The 19,779-nt window shown below is 39.6% G+C and overlaps 1 protein-coding gene across 1 annotated transcript; it reads right to left on the reverse strand.

Moving 5' to 3' along the window:
- Position 1: 1 nt before the first annotated feature.
- On the reverse strand, positions 2–18,988 carry LOC126761493 (dynein axonemal heavy chain 12). The gene is made up of 14 exons (XM_050477691.1): positions 16,929–18,988; positions 15,207–15,387; positions 12,472–15,138; positions 12,101–12,415; positions 11,794–12,036; positions 11,375–11,599; positions 9,991–10,155; positions 4,057–8,533; positions 3,838–3,999; positions 3,454–3,611; positions 2,640–3,385; positions 2,428–2,577; positions 2,237–2,375; positions 2–310 (listed from the first exon to the last, which is right to left on the reverse strand). The coding sequence occupies exons 1-14, from the start codon at positions 18,986–18,988 to the stop codon at positions 116–118; spliced, it is 11,883 nt and encodes a 3,960-aa protein (XP_050333648.1). The 3' UTR covers positions 2–115.
- Between the last annotated feature and the right edge of the window lie 791 nt (positions 18,989–19,779).

A 19,779-nucleotide genomic window follows, 5' to 3' on the forward strand; every position in this document is an offset into this window, starting at 1 on the left:
ATGTTTGAATTAAATATTGAAACCATTGAATACAAAAAATATTAATAAAAAATATGCTTATACGCATGAAGAATAAAAAATATAACTAAAAAATAAAAAAAAAATACAATAATAATTAATCTGTTTTTTGGCATAGTAAAGCGGCGCTGCGTTTAACCCAATGCGTGGCTTTTACTTTCGTTTTCAGTAATATCGGGATCACATAATTTGTCGAGTGACCGGTAGTCGAGAGTACACCTTTGCGTTCTGATGTTTTATATAAAGGACATTTGTAGCGAGTCCCTTCTATGAGTTTTAAAATCTCCACGGGCTGCAAAAAGAAAAATTTATTAAACATATGAGTTTATCCATTATTTACATTATTTAGTGAAAATAATTGAATAGGAGTGAGATCTAAAAATATCTCATAAATATGCTGCAATCAGTCGAATAAAAACTCGAGTCTAATTCTGAATACATTGATACATCTTTCTTGGAAGAGAGGCAAACATGCATTTGTAAGTCACAGTTATAATAATAACGGAATTCGTTCGGAGGTAGAAAGTAACAAGAAAACACAATAACTTCGATTGCGCGGCAAGAATACCCTTAACAAATAAACAAGTTTCCCTACAATAATTTTATTTTGATCGCATATAATAAGCGAACTGGTTAAATCGACTCATACTTCTTCCTTACTGGCGTAGGCGCCGGTTACGCGGTTATAGCCTAGTTAACAGCGCGCCAGTCGTTTTTCTTTTCACAATTTGGGGCCAATTCGAGATACCAAGTGCAGCCAGGTCCATCTCCACCTGATCTCTCCAATGCAGTGGTGATCTTCTTCTGCTTTCTCCGGCGGGTACTGCGTCGAATACTTTCAGAGCTGGAGTGTTTTCATCCATAGATACGACATGACATAGCCAGCGTATCCGCTGTATTTTAATTTCTCTTAATTTCGCTGAATCGTTCCACGACAAATCTTCCGCAGAATCTTTCTCTCGAAAACTCGTAATGCCGACTCATCAAATGTCATCGTCCATGTCTATGTAGTAGAACGGGAATAATGAGTGACTTATACAGTTTGGTCTTTGTTCGTCGATAGAGGACTTTACTTCTCAATTTCTTACTCAGTCCAAGGTAGCACCTGTTGGCAAGAGTTATTCTGCACTGGATTTCGAAGCTACCATTGTTGTTGGAGTTAATACTGGTTCCAAGATAAAGGATATTATCTACGACTTCGACGTGGGAGCCAAGTCGCGAGTGCGACGACTGTTTGTTTGATGACAGGAGATATTTCGCCTTGCTTTTGTTCACTACCAGACCCATTTGCTTCGCTTCCTTATCCAGTCTGGAGAAAGCAAAAACGGTGCGGGTATTGAGAACAATGATTTCAATATCATCAGCGTACGCCAGCAGCTATAGGCAGTCGCCTTGTCTGAAACGTCGTTTGGTATCGAAGGACTCGGAGAGCTTCTTCCCGATCCTGACGGTGATTTTGGTATTGCTCAGTTTCATTTTACACAGCCGTATTAGTTTAGCGGAGATACCAAACTTAGACATAGCATTTAATATCTGATCAGTTGTTGATTTTCCACTCCTAAAGCCACGCTGACAAGGTCCAACCAGTATGTTATGAGCATCAGTCACTAAATCACGTCTGGGAGTTCTGCAAGAGTATGATCCGGTCTTGAAATCTTCTTCGTCGCCGCATCTTGTCGTCGACTCATACACTGATCATTAATATATATTGTGTATAGGGTCTCCGTCATTTCCTTCTGGGTGTTCCAAAGTTCATGATAAACTTAAAGTAACCAGATTAGAGTATAAAAAGAGTGATCTACAAATATCACAATGATGAAGGGTGACCAAATAGTGTAATTACTCACTTATCTTCATCTTCATCTTCTGTCGAATATTGAGAATTTAAAACAAAATCTATGTATAGGAAACTATAGATCAAAGCAGTAATCTTTTTATCCAACAAATCCTTGAAAAGAATGTTTTTGGGCCCAGAGGTTTACTCATCGATTTCGATAAAACTTAGCATAAAAAGGAAAACAGTTTATCGTCTACCATATGTTCATATGAAGAATGTACCAAAAAAAAAATTTGGACTAGTAGCAACGCCCTCTCTTATCGAACGACAAAACTTATTGAACAACCTGATACCTTCTTAATACAAACGTGAAAGGTCATAAATATTCTTTTGAAATTTGGTATGTTCGCCACCCCAACTACTCATATACAGTATACTTACTTTAAAATATATAGCAGGCACCGTATAAATTAGTATTTTCGGTAGTTGTTCGTCTATAATGTTGTCTTTCAAATTCCAACGAGCGCCCTCAAGAAAGAGTCCGTTTATGTAAACGCCATCCACGGGTGCAGATTTCATGCTATCAATTATAAATATATTTTATAAAGTCTAAGATTTATGCATGTCTATACCTATCCTCATATAGGACATCAAAGTCAAACGTTAAGGTATCGATTGGAATTTTGTATTTTCGAGCAAAGTTCTGCATGGCGCCAGTTAGAAAGGCTTGTGTGAAGAAAAACCCTGATAACCAAAAAGTAGGCGGTTTTCCATGCGCATACCTACATACAGAAATTAATATTATATAAAGTAAGTTGTCTTTAAATAAGGTACTACTGCCAACCAATGCTGTAGCCATTCTAGCCGTCTATATAGGTCTTGGATGTAGGAGCTCAAAGTTTTTAGACTTGGATATGACTTTGACAGCCATTTAGCGGGTATACGATTTAATTTAATGGCATTCAAAACATTCTCTAAATCAGGGGTCATGACAACAATTCCTTTTATAGCCATATCAAGATCACGACAAGAGGCACGTATCTCTTTTTGTAACTTCAGAAAACGTTCCATTTCCTGTACTAACACAGTGTTCATAGATTCATTGTAATTAACTGGATACTTAGTTTTGGCGCTATCAATATCCATATCGGCAGGCATTGTATTGACTATATGGGCAATGGTATGTAATAAAGTTTCGTCCAAACTCTGTGTGCCGGCTCCAGTCGAAGCCATTTCACTACCAACAATCGCAATCATAGAGTCGAGCAGAGTTTTGGTAGTTTGTAGATCACGTGTAATGCCTGAGTTGCCGTGTAGGCCGTAAACTTCTGGTGCAGCTAATGACGGATAATTTTCATCAACATAACGTAATATTTCACGGTGTTCCGTTTTGCGCGGCAAAATAAAACGATCATCGGTGGCGAATCGATATCGATTATCATTAACAGCATCAGGATTTAAGTAATCAGCAAGTATTGTGACAATGGCTCGACGATCCCAGTAGTCTGTGACGCGACCACCATAATTACACTCGGCCGTCAGATAAGATAGGGCATCATAAGGAACATGATCGTATTGATTAAGTAACATCTAGTGGAAAAAATATTGAAAACGCGTGTCAAGCTAATATTTTACGAATTCAGTTCAGATTTACTTACATTTAATTGCAATACAGATATTTGAAGATCAGATTCATTGAAGCCATAAGCGATATTCCAACCTAAAGGTCCATATTTGCGACGCTCTTGTACGACGGCATGAAAAAAACAAATGCCGAAGAGCAGACGGGTAAAAGCTCGATCTTGTTTGGGACATCCTTCGAATGGAAATAAAGAATACATATATAACGTTATTCCCAAAATTAATAACTGTAGAGAGGACATTTAAAGAAAAACAATAATTTTTAACCTCAGAATCGTAGCCTTGCGCTGAGAGTAGCTATATCTCATTACACATCATCGAAGTCCGAATATACTTTTATATTAATTTAGTCTACTGGTATATTGATTTAGACAACTACCTTAAGAAAGTATGGAACTCACCCAAATAGAAGGTAGGATCGTTAATTGGCTCAGAGTTGTATGACCGAATGATATTCTCCTTGAGACCGGTAGGTGGTTCATTTGTCATCTTAACTCCATTTTGTAGTAGAGCTACCGGAAATCTTGGCGTAGGGTAACTTGTGAGCCACAACCGGAAGTTAGCTGCATTGATGATCGGTACAAATAGTATAAAGATGTAGTATACAGCGGATTACTTACGTGAAGTGTTGAAGGTATCCATATTTTCCCAGACGTATTCCAATGTTGGCATCCATGAAGCAGCCAAATGACAGTTTTGCAAGCAAACCCAGTAACCCAGATCTTGTGCATCTTTAATAAGCCCGAGCGCAATAGGACCTTGGCCTTGACCCAGTGAAATACTCTGGAAAGTGTCCATAAAGCCTGCTTTCTCAGCATATGTCAGCAGTGAACCAAGTGGATCGGCACCAGGTGATAGTATAAATATGAGTGGCGTCAATGCATTTGACTCTTTATATGACATTCCAATGTCGAACTCAGGCGGTGTCACAAATTGTGTGCCCATTTCTGCAGCAATAAAATTGCGAATAGCTATAAATACCTTATCCGGACGTAGCGCTTTTAAAACAAGTATCTTTTCGAATCGTGATAATTTATCATTCCATGGTGATGGTATTGTCTGATTTTCGGGCTCAATATGATCATAGATACGCTTCCAATCATGTAAACTTTTAGCAAAGCCAGCTACAAAACCACGCAATTCGGGCAGATCCTCCAAACGTACCATATTTAACCATATTATATCTGTAATCCATGAGGGATCGGGATTGGGTATGTTTTTATCAGCTTCTTTGGCATCTGTGAGTAAATGTGATAGTTGTACCATCTTTAGTTGGCCGGTACCCAACAAGATACGGCATGTCAGTATAAAAGAGAACAGTAACTTATCCTTCTCAAATATCGAACGACAAACATTATTGTACAGATTTCTCGTCACGCCATCTACCAAGAACTTAATGCGACGCGGTAGATCTTTAGATTTATTTGCAGATTCAATGGAATACTCATAGAGGTTGATATACCAATTGAGCGAAAATTGGTACATGGGATCTATGTTCGGCAAATCGGTGATCGAATAGTAAAGCACGGATGAATGCACAGCAACAGGCTTATAATTCAATCTAAATGCTTCTATTTTCATTTCGGTCTCACGCGAAGCAGCCTGCTTCGCAACAATATCTAATGATAGCTCCTTAGACTCGTTTAGGATTTGTATGGCACTTTCATTTTCCAAAATATCACCCTCGGCGGCAGATAGAGTTTTTAGAATCATATTTTCAGCATCTCGTAGGGCGGCTTTATTTTTAGCTGCTTCATTTATCAACATCATACGCAGCTCTTGTAAATCAGGACGTTCTTTGGCAACCACAATGCTCAATAGTTGATCCTCAAGAGCGTTCTGTGTTAGCGCAAAGTTTATAATAGTTACTTTATTGAAGGTTTCTGGCAAAAAATGTGGATTTCTCAAGTTGCATGTCATGTAGAGTCGGAAGTTATCATGTAATGGCACTATATTATCACCTAAACTTATGAAGTTCTGTCCGCCCTGCTTGAAAGTTTTGCGCATCAGTATCGGATCGAGTGGGACCTCCAATTCTTCAAGTACATTTTCTATAATCACTGGCGAGCCATATTCCATACACTCGGCAATAACTTTCATATAATTAGCCTGATTGAATTTGACGCTGCTTAGACGATTTTTTCTCTCCATATTCTTAATCCAACTGTTTGCCTGACCCTGTGGGTCTATAAATAAACTATAGCGACTTGAACTATCGGCTATGATTGCATTTTCAGTGGAAAATACATCTTTTGGCAGTCCATTAATATTCCAATTCTGTATGGTGATTTCCAAACCGAGTGTTGTAGTAATATTATATTCTTTCGATGTCGGTATACCAGCCTGCACACAACGTTTAAACCAGTCCAATGTGCATTGTGTTCTATAGAAGAGATTCACGGCAGACAAATATGCAATGATACCACATGAGAGCAGAATATCGCCAGGTAAATGATCGTATATGCTTTGTAAATTTTCAGCTGCTTGAGTCCAACGGGACTTTTCGCCGCCTAAACCGTCAATCAGTGCGGTAGCGCGCTCTAATTTGCTTTGGCAAAAGTCTGCTTCGTCTTGAGTACGCTTCATTTCCGCATTGGCTTTGTCCAATTCTTCATTGAGTTTTGCTACCTTAGCTTCTAATGCCGCTGCGAGCTCACGTTTTTCGGTTAAAAATTTCATTGTGTCTGAATATTCTTTTTCGGCAGCAGCTAATTTCGCCTTTTTGGGCGCCACCACTTTTGCCACATTGTCATACAGATCCATTGCTATTATCCATTTGCAGAGACCTTCGGCAGCGCTAGATGCTTTAGCAACGATACGCGGTTGGAAGTCTTTATTCGGTATGAACTCTTTGCGTATGCGTGCCATAATCTCCGATTTTATATTGTCCTTGTCAAAGTCTTTAAGCTGTTGTAGAAAATTCATCTCACCCAATATACGTTTGCTAGGTCCCCAATAGTCGTTCACCATTTTTCCCGTACTGGGATCAGGTATCCTTTCGGGCGGCACTCCCTTAATAACACAAACCGCAGCCATCACCAATTTAATTACAGGTGGTGGATTTTTCATTGACTTGACCAAGGTAATATCAGCGGGTTTCAAAGTGTTGAGCGCCTGTATGGCTTCCTCAAGTACGGGTATAGCCTGTGCTAAATCTTTTTCACATTCATCTTTTAGCGCTTGCGCGGCTTCGGCCTGCACGGCAGCTATCACTTCGTCCTTCTTAACTTGTTCTGCGGCCGCACTGGCAGCTATAGTTTCTTTATTGATTTCAATTAACATTTGTCGTGACTTCTCAGCAAGTGCCACCAGTTGGGGTTGTAAGGCATTCAACTCTTTCTGCATAAGAGCAATAGCAGCAGCGGCATTCGCCAACGTGTCCAAGCCGCCAATGTAGCGCATTTTAGCCTCCATAATTTCCTTTTGTTTCCGTCCAATTAACGTTTGAAACGATTTGATTAGCTCAAGAAACGATGCATTTGTCTGGTAAATGTGTCGTCCTGTAAGTTCGCAGAATTCTCGACACACCCTAGCCGCACTTATATGAAAATACTGACAAATCTGAACAATGGAATCTTTAATACTAGTCGAGGGCACCTTAACATCTTCCAACGATATTTTTGCAATCATAGTTAGAGCTTCCTCGGGCCAACTCTGGTACCAGTCAATTGTGCAGCAGTTTACCAGCGATGGATATAAGCGTACACGGGTACGTAACGCATCGCCGATCGGGGAAAGACATAGTACAATATGTAACTTTTGTTTACAACGATTAACGAAGAAGGAAAATACTTGTAACGGCGAAATGTCTATATTTCTGTTACCACCCTGAGCCGCCAAGCGCACTAATTCCAATATCTCCTGCTTCTCATCGATAGCATATACATTGGGCACTTCACCTTGATTCAATAAACAGTCAATGTCTTGTAGAAACAATTCCATTTTAATCTGATTCTCAGTCATAAGAAAGACGGTGTGCTTGTTTAAGCCACCAGATTCCTTCATTATGGTCTTTATGTCATCATGCCAGTCATTTGGTCCGTAATTCTTAGTGATCTCTGGTTGAAAGAATGATGTCTGCACCATGTTGGATGCCAATTTGGTAAGTGATTGTCTGCCAGATCCACCCATACCGATCAAAAGAGCGCTAGCACCATTAATGGCAATAATACGACAAATACGATTCAGATGCTCCAACGCAAATGTAAATAGTGTAATGTCCATCTTGGAACGTCGCGTAGAATTATAGTCTTCTAAGCTAGCCGAAGCGAATTTGAAGAATACTTCCATTGACGGTAGTTCTTCGTAACGTCTTTCATCAGGTACGTTGTCTTCATCCATGTAGGCACCGAAGAATATACGATGAGCGCCCTCGATTGTGAACGTCATTTCGCCACCCACATTTGTGCAGTAGTTCTCAAAGACCGATTCCAATTTCTCTCTAAAATTATTCTTGACACAGTCATTTAATTTCTGAAACATCCATTGGCGATCCGACTCATCGACAAGACGATCGTAAAACACTCGCATCGCTTCGTGATACCACAGGCGTGGAAACATCTTTTTATCATTAGCCGATTCCTTTTTAAATAAAGCACAAGCGGAGACGACACGCGCAATGTCACGTAAATTGAAAATGTAGTGCGATTTTGCCGGTGTCGCACGCAACTCAGCCTGTACACTTTTATAAATCTGTTGTGTGGCATTGACGATTTGGTTTGTGGGAAGGAAAACATCATTACCATGACCGGACCGTTTGAAACCGTTCATCAGTACATTCACAAATATACGATTCATAGTATCATCGCCGAAAGTATTGATTGAGAAAACATTAAAATGGTTGAGAAAACGAGCATACACATCCTGCCGGCTACCACCAGGCAACCCACAGGCAGTTATGACCAAAAGATCGTTGATAAAGATCTTTGAGGTATCCTTCAAGTCATATACATGACCATAATCAAAGTATTGCCGTAGTAATTCTAACGGTGGTTGTGCACCATATACCTCTTTCACCGGCATATTCATATCGTCAACGAAAAGTACAGTTTTCATGCCCTTTGGTGGGCCGTAAATGCCACGTTTCCACTTAACGAGCTAAGGATAAAAAATATATTTATAAATTCATTAGACACACTCAATTGTTCATCTATGCCATATGTATAATAATTCGAAAAATAACATTTTTAAAGCAACAATCATTATAGTAATCTACAGTCTTTTCTTATGAGTAGTAACGCTTCCTTTCTCCAATAGCTAGACAACTGAATGATTTTTAAAGAACAAAGCTCAGGCAAGAAGTTTGTAGTAGTAGAATGTAAAACAATTGCCGATGTAGTGATTTAGAACATTTTACGAGTGGATAAAGCATATTCAAGAAACAGGATTGTAAACCAATATTCTTCCATTCTTACAACTACTGGATACCATGTACTATTCCTGTTATAGTAGCAGGAGGTGAACGTTCAATCAGCGCCATATTTCAGAGACAAAGTTTCTGGCGTTCTATGATATGTCAAAATGGATCTAGTTCCCCAATGACACATAAGTAAAGTTTCACACAATTCAACACAATTTCTAAGCTTTGGATTTATTAGTCCTCATGAGGCAAATGGAGAGTCCGTTGTGCCAAATCCGTTCACCAAAGAAAATATTCAAGTAAAATTTGTTGTTTTGTGAATATGGATATACTTATAATACATGATATAACCCCACAATGCGTCTTTTCTTCTCCTTCTAATTTCTCTGGACGACGCTGTCAACGTCTAAATCTCAATTAAATTGAAACAGTTATCGGTTGGATAAGTATTAAACTTTGAAATTTAGGCCATCATTAGACCCATTGTGCTAACGGGTGAAAACCAAATTAAACCTTATTCAGCAACTCAGTGAATTTATTGAAAAACATGACTTTTCCACTCCTTAGCTTTGCCTGGAAGAAGAAGCTTTGTAGAAGCTGTCCACCATCAATACTACTCCAAAGTAACTTTGTAGTATGCCCCATGTTACAATTGTTCCAAGACCTGAGGTGCTCTTCCTCTAGGGTCCATTGCTTCAAACAAAGGAATGATCTAAAGCAGCTTAGGAGAATTGTGCTTCCAGCCTCATCATTTCTTTCTATTCCCATATGACGGTGCACCCAAGTGATATTAACCGAGTTACCTAATGAGAGTCTACTTATTGCCTGCTTGCATGACCTAACATAGCTTTAATTGTCACTTGACTATCCACCGAAAGGCTTTTGGACATGCAAGTTCGAGCAGAAGCCCACTTGGCAACTTCTGTTATGCCCCCAATTTCTGCCTGAAAAATGAATTGTAGTCACTTAGTTTGAAGATACCTTCTGTGTATGGATTACTACAAGACAAACCCGCTCCTGTTCCTATTCCTATAAAGATTATCACACCTATGAAATAAATGAAATAGATTTAGTTCACCCACAAAACATTGTTTTTAAGTAGAAATCTAATCAGTAGTTGCTAGCTAGAGATGAACAAGCTTGGAAAATTTTTAAGAAATTAAAGCGGAACTTCTAAGTTGTACGCAGAACAAACCTTTGAGATAAGCAGTTCTTGTGTTTGATTTGCTGTTATCATAACAGTAAATGTTATAAATGCTGATTCGATGGTGTCTCGGTCAATTTTATTCATGAGGTAATTTTGAATGTATGCGCTTTTGCCAGTTCCAGTGGGCCCCACAAGCAGCATCTTTCGTTTGTTCTGAAAAATATAATATACATCCATATATTTTTAAAATTTACGATGTACGAATAAAAACACCTTTTGAATATGATTATTTTTAATTAGTGTGATATTGATTTATATGCACTAAAAATACTTTACTAACTTCAGCTCACAAACGAGATCCTTTTGACACACCTCTATCATTTAATAAGGGTTAAATACACTAATCAACAAATCCGAAGGATGATGATGTGTTGAGAGGTCTGCAGGGTATTTGAGGTGTGCTGAATACCAATATGAATTCAAAAATTTCCATCACGCACAGCTATTTTTGTCAAAATACACCTTGCGCAAAAACTGAAGCCACTCGGTCTTCCCAAGCGACATCACTTCGCTCTTGAAAAGTTCTAAGAAGATCCGAAGTTTTCGAGCCAAATTTTGTTCTGCGATAGGGCTTATTTCTGGGTCAATGTGTATGTAAACAAGCAAAATTGCCGCATTTGAGATGAAGAGCAACCTGAAGAGATTCAAGAGCTGCTATTTTATACAGAAACAAACCGGTTTGGTGTGGTTCGTGGGCCGGGGGGATAATAGGTCCATATTTTTTCAAAAATGATGTCGGTGAGAACGTAACCATCAATGGCAACCAGTATTGCGTGAGGGTATGCGACTAACTGATGCCTAAAATTAAATCTCATGATCTCGACGACATTTGGTTTCAACTCGACGGCGCCACTTGGCACACATCGCATCAATCAATGGATTTATTGAGAGAGCACTTCGGTGAGCAGATAATTTCACGTTTTGGGCCGGTTAATTGGACACCAATATCGTGTTATATCACACCGTTAGACCTTTTCCCGTGGGGATATGTAAAGTCTAAAGTCTATGAGGACAATCCCGCTTCGATTCAGGTTTTGGAGCAAAACATCACGCGTGTTATTCACCAGTTACCAGGCGAAATGCTCGAACGAGTCATCGAAAATTAAACTCAACGGATGGACTATCTGATCACGTAGCCACGGCCAACATTTAAAGAGATAATCTTCAAAAAAAAATGCCAAAGAATGTTCTTTCGAATGATAATAAGCATTCCCTAATAATGGATCACCCTATATATTAATCACTGAAAGCAAAAAAAAATTTCTACCACTAAATTATTATCCTCAATATTACACAGATTTTTCTACGGTTATGATTTCTAAGGAGTCCAACTTTAAATGAGTTATTTTTAAATCTGGAGTTTGCTACTCACTTTAATATGCAATTCGAGTAGATGTATGTATCTAGCTGTATCTAAAGTTGGCACTTGTACGCCCATTGAATTTTCTTCGATATCCATACGCTTCGCCAATTCTGTCCACGACTTCCACGCACCACGCTGCTTGAACACATATACATAATCCACCAGCAGCCCTTCCACGGGCACAGAAATCTCCAATTTGCCAATACTGTCTGGTATTTCCTCGCCCATCCACATCTGCATAAGTATGAATGCAAGAAAGGAGCGATTAAGGTATTACATCAACAACAATACTAGTATCAAGCCAAGCTCTGCATGCCTGATTCAAGCCATAAATGGCGCGGATGAGAGGATTTACTGCACCGTCTTTATATTTGCGCCATTACCGTTCATAACAATACATATTTCTTAGTTTGGCACGTGACACTTACACCTTTTAGAAATGCGTCAAACTTCTCTCTAGATCCTGTGTCCAGTACACCACCTATGCCCCAAACAAATGAATAAAGTATGGATGCTTGCACATAAATTTGCATGTGGCGCTGATATTCATCGGGATTCTCGACAACCGCATCATCTAACAGCATTTCGATAATATCAAATGTTGTGGTTAAGCAATTGAATTCGCCCGGTTTTATGTGCTCCTTACAATGTTTGCGTACAAATGCTTGACACTGAGACGAGATGGAAAGTATTAAATATATGATTGATAGAAAGAAATATATGAAATTATAGTACCGGTTCCAGCAACCACTTAAAAAATGTCATTATGTAATCTTTAATTTCATCATCTGCCCAAATTGGATTGCATTTCTTTAGCCAACAATGTGCAAAGGAACGCCAACCCAATGAAGCAGTCTCCATATAAATCATGCCGCAGCGTGACACTGTAGCTGGTGATGCCTGCGCTAGATCCATTACTTCGAAAATCATGGACATTTCATTGCTCATGGTTATAACTTCGCCGGAATTGAGGCACAATTTTTTGTTATCGTCCAATACTGTATTCATATTCTCTATCCAAACTGCATCTACAGGGCCATCAAAGATAACCTAAAAGTTAAAAGCATTAGGTATTAAATATAGAAATCATTCAGATTGGTACGCACCCATTTCCTGTCTGGCGTGGGCGTCATTGCAAACTCGCGAAATATTTTGGCTATTATACCGTCGTTCCATTCATACGAGACGGGATCGAATGAGCCGTATAACTGATTCATTGTTATCGATTTTGGGTTCATTATACCCATTTGCACATGCTGGAAGTATGAACTTTTGCTTGGAGCTTTGATTTTAAGAGCGGAAAGTACTTTTGCAAGTACTTGAAGTGTTTTGCTTTTACCAGCCAGTGGCTCTCCTACCAACATAAAGCCATGCCGAACGATAATCATTTCATAAGTTTGTATTACTTTAATAAGAAAACTTTCAGTCGGTTCTAGTATCATTTCATCACAAATTCGTTTGAATTCGGTCTCAATCAAGGTATAGTCGGTTTCGGGCAACACTACACCTGGAAATATATCCGAAATGATACCCTCGAAGAGTGGTATGTCGAAAGACATAAATTTCGGCAGATTAACATCGAGCAGAGAACGTAACAATAATATATCCTCCACTTCATCTGGGAATTTCTTCTTCAGATTACCGCACGCTGAGAGCACGGTCTTGACGGCGCGCATGCCATAATCATAGTGGTTTTGCATAGACAATTGCTCCGAACATAGCCGATAGGTGGTGACGATTTTCACCGACAACTTTCGCGCATCTACAAAACCGTAGGAGTACAATGATATTTCGCCAATCATTGCATAGTCGGGCACCATCATTGCAACCGAACGGAAGAGTACTTTAAGGTTATCGGGTAACTCAGAGCGGCCTGCGTAGCCGGGGTTCATGGTTATGCAGACATAACAGGCTGGATTTAGTGTTAACTCTGTACCCTCGAAGTTAAACTTGACAGCTTTGGCGCGCACCGCTTGTATGATAAGCAAAATCTGTTGAGCCACCACGGAAAGCACCTCCAACTCAATGCGATTGAATTCATCGAAGCAAGCCCAGGCACCACAAGAGGCGAGTCCTTTGAAAAACTTTCCCATTGCTTTGTAGTCTAAGCCATCGGAACAATTGAACACTTTACATTGTACGGCCAGTGCTTTGGCTAAATCCTTAGTTGTTTCGGTTTTTCCTGTGCCAGCTGGCCCTTCTGGCGCACCATTCAAATGCAGCTGATAGGCACCAACCAATGTGCGATAACAGCGATCAGTTAATGGAGTGATTACTAAACGATCTGAGTTTCCCAAATACTCATTAGCATACGGCACGGTTGCATTTATAATACGCACAAGACTGTCACCATTCTCCCAGTAATAACGTAATTGAGCCATCCATTGAAAATCGAACTCACTGCTAATCTTCATACGAATCAAATCTTCGACAACATCCTTTGCATGTACATCAATTACAATTAGCGACTTGATGGTTATGCGATTTAGGTTATTGATATGTGTGGAACGTATTAAAGCGACAATATCATTCAAATCCCTATTAAGGCTGCCGAAAAAATCAGTCATAGCAATTTGATTCAGAGCAGACCGACGTAAATTCATGTGCACCATGGATGCCCAGTACACCTGAGAAATACATAGTACGATCATTTGCGGCCAATGTAGGACCCAATCGAAGCGTTGTACAGTTGGATAGTGTCCATAGGAACGATCCATTTCATTGCGCACAGCTTTCAGCATCTCTGCTTCAACACCAACCAACCATTTTTCCACACTACCACCAGCGGCAGCGGTCGACACTTGCTCGACAAAATTAATCTTTTCTTGATCACTACTTATCATTGCAAGCACATTCTTTTCGGCATCGAATTCGAGCAGATTTATACCTTCGAAACATTTGCTCAAATGCGGTTGCACACGGAGGGGATCTTTTGTTTCGGATAGTATTTCCAGCATTTCGTCATTGGATAAAAAGAAGAAACGCGGAAAGTACAAGCGCTTCTTTTCCAAATAATTACTCACACCGGTAGTGATGTCGTCGAGCAGTTCATTTGCCTTTATCAGTGATTCGAGGAGACCAGCTTGCGGCGCAGTTTCCATTACAAGTGGCTGACGCAGCACCATAGCCATATTGCGCGTAAATGTCTGCTCTACAACTTGAAAGAGACGACCTTCTTCTGGCATTTGCGCCACGATATCTTTCGAGGAGAATATCGGTAGCAGGTATAAAAAGTTCGACTGAACTTTACCCCACTGGTCGAGAGTAGCATTTACACGCATTATTTTATCGTACCACGCCAACACTTCATCCTCACACGGCTTCATAAAAGCTGATCCGCGCATGGTAAGCGTTTTCAAAATATGATCATCCAAGAGTGCTTGAATGTCATCCAAATTCGAGAGAATCATAACGCCTGTGTCTTTATATGGACCGGTGGGAAAGAATCGTGAATCCCATTCTCGTATCATTGCGTGCAAGTTATTTTGAAGTTGTAGTTCTTTATTAGCACCAACACTGATAATCTCGAATTGATCTAACTTAGTGTCAAGATTCATATCAATTATTTTCTTGAGGGTTGTACCGGCATCGGGTGTTATATCGAAACCGGCAATCTCGGACATTTCCTTCCAATGTCGTTTACGCAATGCCGGATTGCACATTATATTAACAATGAAAACGCCCGTGGTGAAGTCCTTTATAGTTTTAATCATTTTTGTGCAGAGTCGAATAGGTACAGGATGCTTTTCAGGATCGGGGTCTTCAGTTTGCCCCTTTAATGATATGAAAAGATATTTAGTTATGCATTTAACAATTGCGTTGTCTATGTTGTTGTACTCACCCGAAACATGCATATTGGAGTTTCAATTTGGTCTTGTCTGATTTTTACGCGATAGTATTTTTGGTTTTTCTGAAACTCTTTTAGAAAGTTATCAGTTGTTTCTTCAACGAATTTCGGTTCAAGGTACTCAAAAGGTCCATACATCCAGACGTTCAAGTAACGCATCCATTCGATGCAAGATCTTTGTTAATAACATATCCTCATTAAATATAATAGTATAACATATTTTAAAATATACTTATATAAGTTGCATCTAAAGATACCGATTGACCGATATTACGGTATGAATTCGACATGTTCTGAATATGGAAAATAGCTAAACCCTGTATTAATTTTTTAGGGATTTTCAATAGAGACGCTACAAAAGTAGACCGATAGGGACAGCAAAACGGTTTGCCATTTCATCATAGAAAAATATAGGATCCAAGGAGTCGAAATTATTAAAATTTTCTACCGAAATTCGGAGCCGGTGGCCTCAACTTTAAGAGCGCTACGTCCAATTTATGATCGTCATAATGTCCTGTCAGATCAACAATTGAACGTCTAGTGGAATCCACAGGCACAGTACAAAATATTCCCGTGCCAGTGAGACAAAAAATTGCGCGTAGTGTCGAGAATACGCTAACGCATCAATTGAGGAAGACCCAAATCGGTCTCTCACACGTCGCTCTCAAGCGTTGAGCATCTCTGAACTGACTGAAGCCGCTTTTCTACCAGAGTCTTCGTATGTTCGTGAATTGGGCTGAGCAACAACTTGAAAATGATCCGGATTTCTATAGAAAAATCATCTTCACCGATAAGGCTCATTTCTGGCTGAATGGCTTTGTCAATAAGCAAACTATGGATTATTGATCAGGCAGCAATCCACACGTACTCCATGAGTCACCATTGCATCCCGAAAAAATTACGGTTTGGTGCGGTTTATGAGCCAGCGGCGTCATTGAGCCGTACTTCTTCCAAGACCGGCACGTTGCTGTGAATCGGAATTGCTACCGCTCAATGATAACCGAATATTTTTGGCCCGAATTGGATGATATGGACTTGGACAATATGTGGTTCCAAGAGGACGGCGCCACAAGCCACACAGCGAATGTCACAATCGATTTATTGAAAACCAAGTATGGTGACGTGTCATCTCACGATATGGCCCAATCAATTGGCCGCCTCGGTCGTGCGATTTGATGCCGTTAGACTTTTTCCTGCGAGGCTACGTCAAAATTGCAGCAGTATTGGGCGATTTATGAAAAATACATACATAATGGCATCGAATGTACTTTCACACGAAAAACGAATTTCGTTGATATCCCAAACCGTTTTGGTAGCGCTATTATTGAAAAACCCGTTACTACTCAAAATGGCGTAATCGTAGTAACAGGCGTATTGATAGTGCGAATTTTAACTCTGATGAGAGGAAACTATTGCATAATATTTATTTTTAATATCTAATCCAGTGGTTCTCTTAAACTGATCAATTTCTTTCGATAGTGTTCCGTTTATAATTTACCTCCAAAGTCCCAGCGGGGTATTGAGTATAAAATTCTATTAAGATGACCCAACTTTTACTTTACTCTTTTAGCTTACGCCCACAGACGGACGGACAGACAGACGCCTGAATATCAATTCAACTCATCATCGCGATCAACTGACTAACGCGAAACAAACTTGATTATATCCGCTGTTCAAAACTACCGTTATATGAATAAAGCTATTATTTATACATACTTCATTAGTTCTGCAAATGGAATAATGAAACCCTTCATAACTTCTAATTTGGGATATGTTGTTTGCGCCATCTTAAAAAGTTTCTCCTCCTTATTAATCCAAGCAACATAGTCATCGAATGTCTTCAGTTGACCCATGAAATTTCTCAACAGTATATAGTTATGCCGAAACTGTTCTGGTTCGCTCATATCGTCAATAATGGCTAAATTTGGTAACATAGCATCAATATCCTCATTCAGCTTCTTAATGACATCCTGCAGATGTTCCTCAAAAAGAAATTTATAATGCTCTTGTTGTGAAGCATTGTAATCACAGATTTCATTAATGTCTTGTAACCAATTAATGGTGCGTATGGTAAGATCGAAATGGTATGGTGACATTTCGGTTAACTCAACCAGATTCGTGCCAACTTGAAGACAATATTGTATACGATCTCTTAGTGCGAATATAAGTTCCTTTTTTACACTTATCATGTACTCAGCGCTCGCGAGTAACTCTTCAGTTGATCTTGGTACCGTCAATGCTTTGGTTTTAATGTCCTCGAATGCAGCACAGATTTCCTCCTCGGCTTTTATATGCTCCTTAACCATTTGCTCGGTTATGCGTGCAATTAAATCGTCGGCAATACGTCTTAGTGTCACAAACGCGGCCTTATTGCAGACTACACACATTTCGAAGTAATCGTTTTCCGGTTCCCCTTGTAACATACGTATAAACTCGAAGTAAGTCTCAATACGTTTGAAGTACTCGTCAAACTCACGGGATTCTCTCAAAAACTCGTCAAGACCACGCCGCACATCATCCGCATAAAGATTGTAATATTTCTTTTTATATCCAATAATATAGTCTTTTATAGGCGCATATGTACGTCTCAATACATTTTTCAATTTAACTTTATATTCATTAAGCCAATACTCGTTCATGGATATACGCAGATAGTCGGCCGCATTATTAACCAGCGTTGAATCGATTTGCGGCTCTAAGGGCTCTATACCAGTTGCCACCTGTGCCGTCGCATCGGTGAGATGCATATACATGTCGTAAATTGTTTCCAAACTCGGATCTAGTTCTATTGTGTTCTCTTCTTCCTGATAGATCATATTAATTTTGAGCGTAGGAATTTTGCGTTCCAAGCCGCCAACACGCAAGAACTCATCCAGTGTATTTATTTTCAGCATATTTATTTGTCGATTCATAAGCGCCTCCAAGCATTTGAACATATGCGCCTTGAGCCAAGTAGGCATTATGCGTCGGCGGAATTGACGACGTATAAGTGAGACCATTTTCGGATACCATGACCAGCGTAAAAAGTTACTTACATCGCCCAAATTGTTTTCCACATATTTTATAAACGTCTTGTAAAATAGTGCTTCGCGGCCGCCGAGTCCCATTGTCGCTTGTACATGACTCGAACCGAGAGTTATTGGATCCAAAATAACCATTGTTTTCGGAAACTCCAACTCGGAGGTATTTAAAATCATACGCACCTGTGGATACACAATAAGTAACTTTTTGCTGATTTTACGTTTATTCTCAAGAAATTTCGGATAATTCGCTGTGCGTCCAGGTAACTTGAAGTGAAAGTCTTTGCGTGGCAGTACAAATTGTGCGGGATCCTCATCAGCAAACTCCGGATGCACCAGTATGCAATTCATGCTGTAAATCTTCATGAGACGATCGAATTCTTCGTGTACATCTTTCATATAATTGTCGACCAGCTCGGGATATTTGGTTTTTAAACGGGTTGGCGCATAGCTGAGAATTTTCTTTTCCGTTTTCCGCAACATTTTTGGCACTTCTATTTTACGTACTTCCCGACGCAAATTATCAATGTAATTGTTTTCGGGTAGTAGACGCATATCCGGTTCAGGTGGCAGCGGCTTGCGGCATAAATTGACTTTCTCGAGAGCGGCGCGATATTTGAGAAAGCGTGAATGTCGCTGACGCTGGATATCGGCAAGTCGGAATTTAAGTAATGGATTTTGTATGTATCCTTCATTGTCATATCTCTTAAGGTCCGAGGGTGGTTGATACATCCGTTCCAGTTTTTTCGTAAACATCTTGTTTAAAACTCTGTATGCGATGTGAATGCGTTGAGATCAAGTGAAAAAATGAAAAAATTCTTCATGCAAAAGACAATGTATTTTCAGTTTGATAGACGTTGTTGGGTTCGAAAGTTTGCTTAGAAACGATAAATGAACAAACGCCAGTACGCGTACATCGATTTTGTTGCCAGGAAAGCTACAGAGTGACTGTTTGGTGTTAAAATGTTTATAAACATTTTGTTATATTGAAAAGAACAGATATCCGGGACGTTACTTAGCGGTTTATCTAGTTCGAATATGAAAGTTTATGGGCTTAATTGTTGTTTTCACTTTAGCGTTAATCTAAATACGATTTACAGAAAAGTTAAATAAGTTGTCGTCAAGGTCATTAATATGTACAAGTATACTTAAGATATATTATATTCAATTCTCAAGTCAGCCGGTTCTAAGATCCCGGAATTGACGCGCATTTTATCTGGCCAAGGGCTGTCATTTCGACGATCTAACCCTGTTTGGATCCGTAAGTAATATTTCCGTTTCTCCGCATCCTCCTGATCCGTGCCGGCATTGAGTCCAAACGTGCTCCCCGAAGAAATTTTCTGTTGGGTTTGCGCGAAAATACTCCACCATAATTCCATTTCGCTTAGATTTAATTCATGCATGCCAAGGTTGAAACCGTCTTTAAACTTTTTCAGACCTTAAGACTCATAGGGAGTATTCCACGCAATAGCCACAACGGCTATGCAAATCGCACTCAGTTGGCACAATCGCACTCCAGCCGGGTGGCCAACAAGGAACGGTCCCAC

This window comes from Bactrocera neohumeralis, chromosome 6 (assembly GCF_024586455.1).
Source record: "Bactrocera neohumeralis isolate Rockhampton chromosome 6, APGP_CSIRO_Bneo_wtdbg2-racon-allhic-juicebox.fasta_v2, whole genome shotgun sequence".
Taxonomy (NCBI): Eukaryota; Metazoa; Arthropoda; class Insecta; order Diptera; family Tephritidae; genus Bactrocera; species Bactrocera neohumeralis.

Bases quoted from the DNA above. Each gene is read 5' to 3' on its own strand.
- LOC126761493 (XM_050477691.1), bottom strand. From the start codon at position 18,988: ATGTTTACGAAAAAACTGGAACGGATGTATCAACCACCCTCGGACCTT. The intron at 12,416-12,471 runs GTGCGTACCAAT...TTTAACTTTTAG, and splicing joins CCACGCCAGACAGGAAATGG to GTTATCTTTGATGGCCCTGT. The intron at 3,386-3,453 runs GTAAGTAAATCT...TTTTTCCACTAG, and splicing joins TATCTGTATTGCAATTAAAT to ATGTTACTTAATCAATACGA.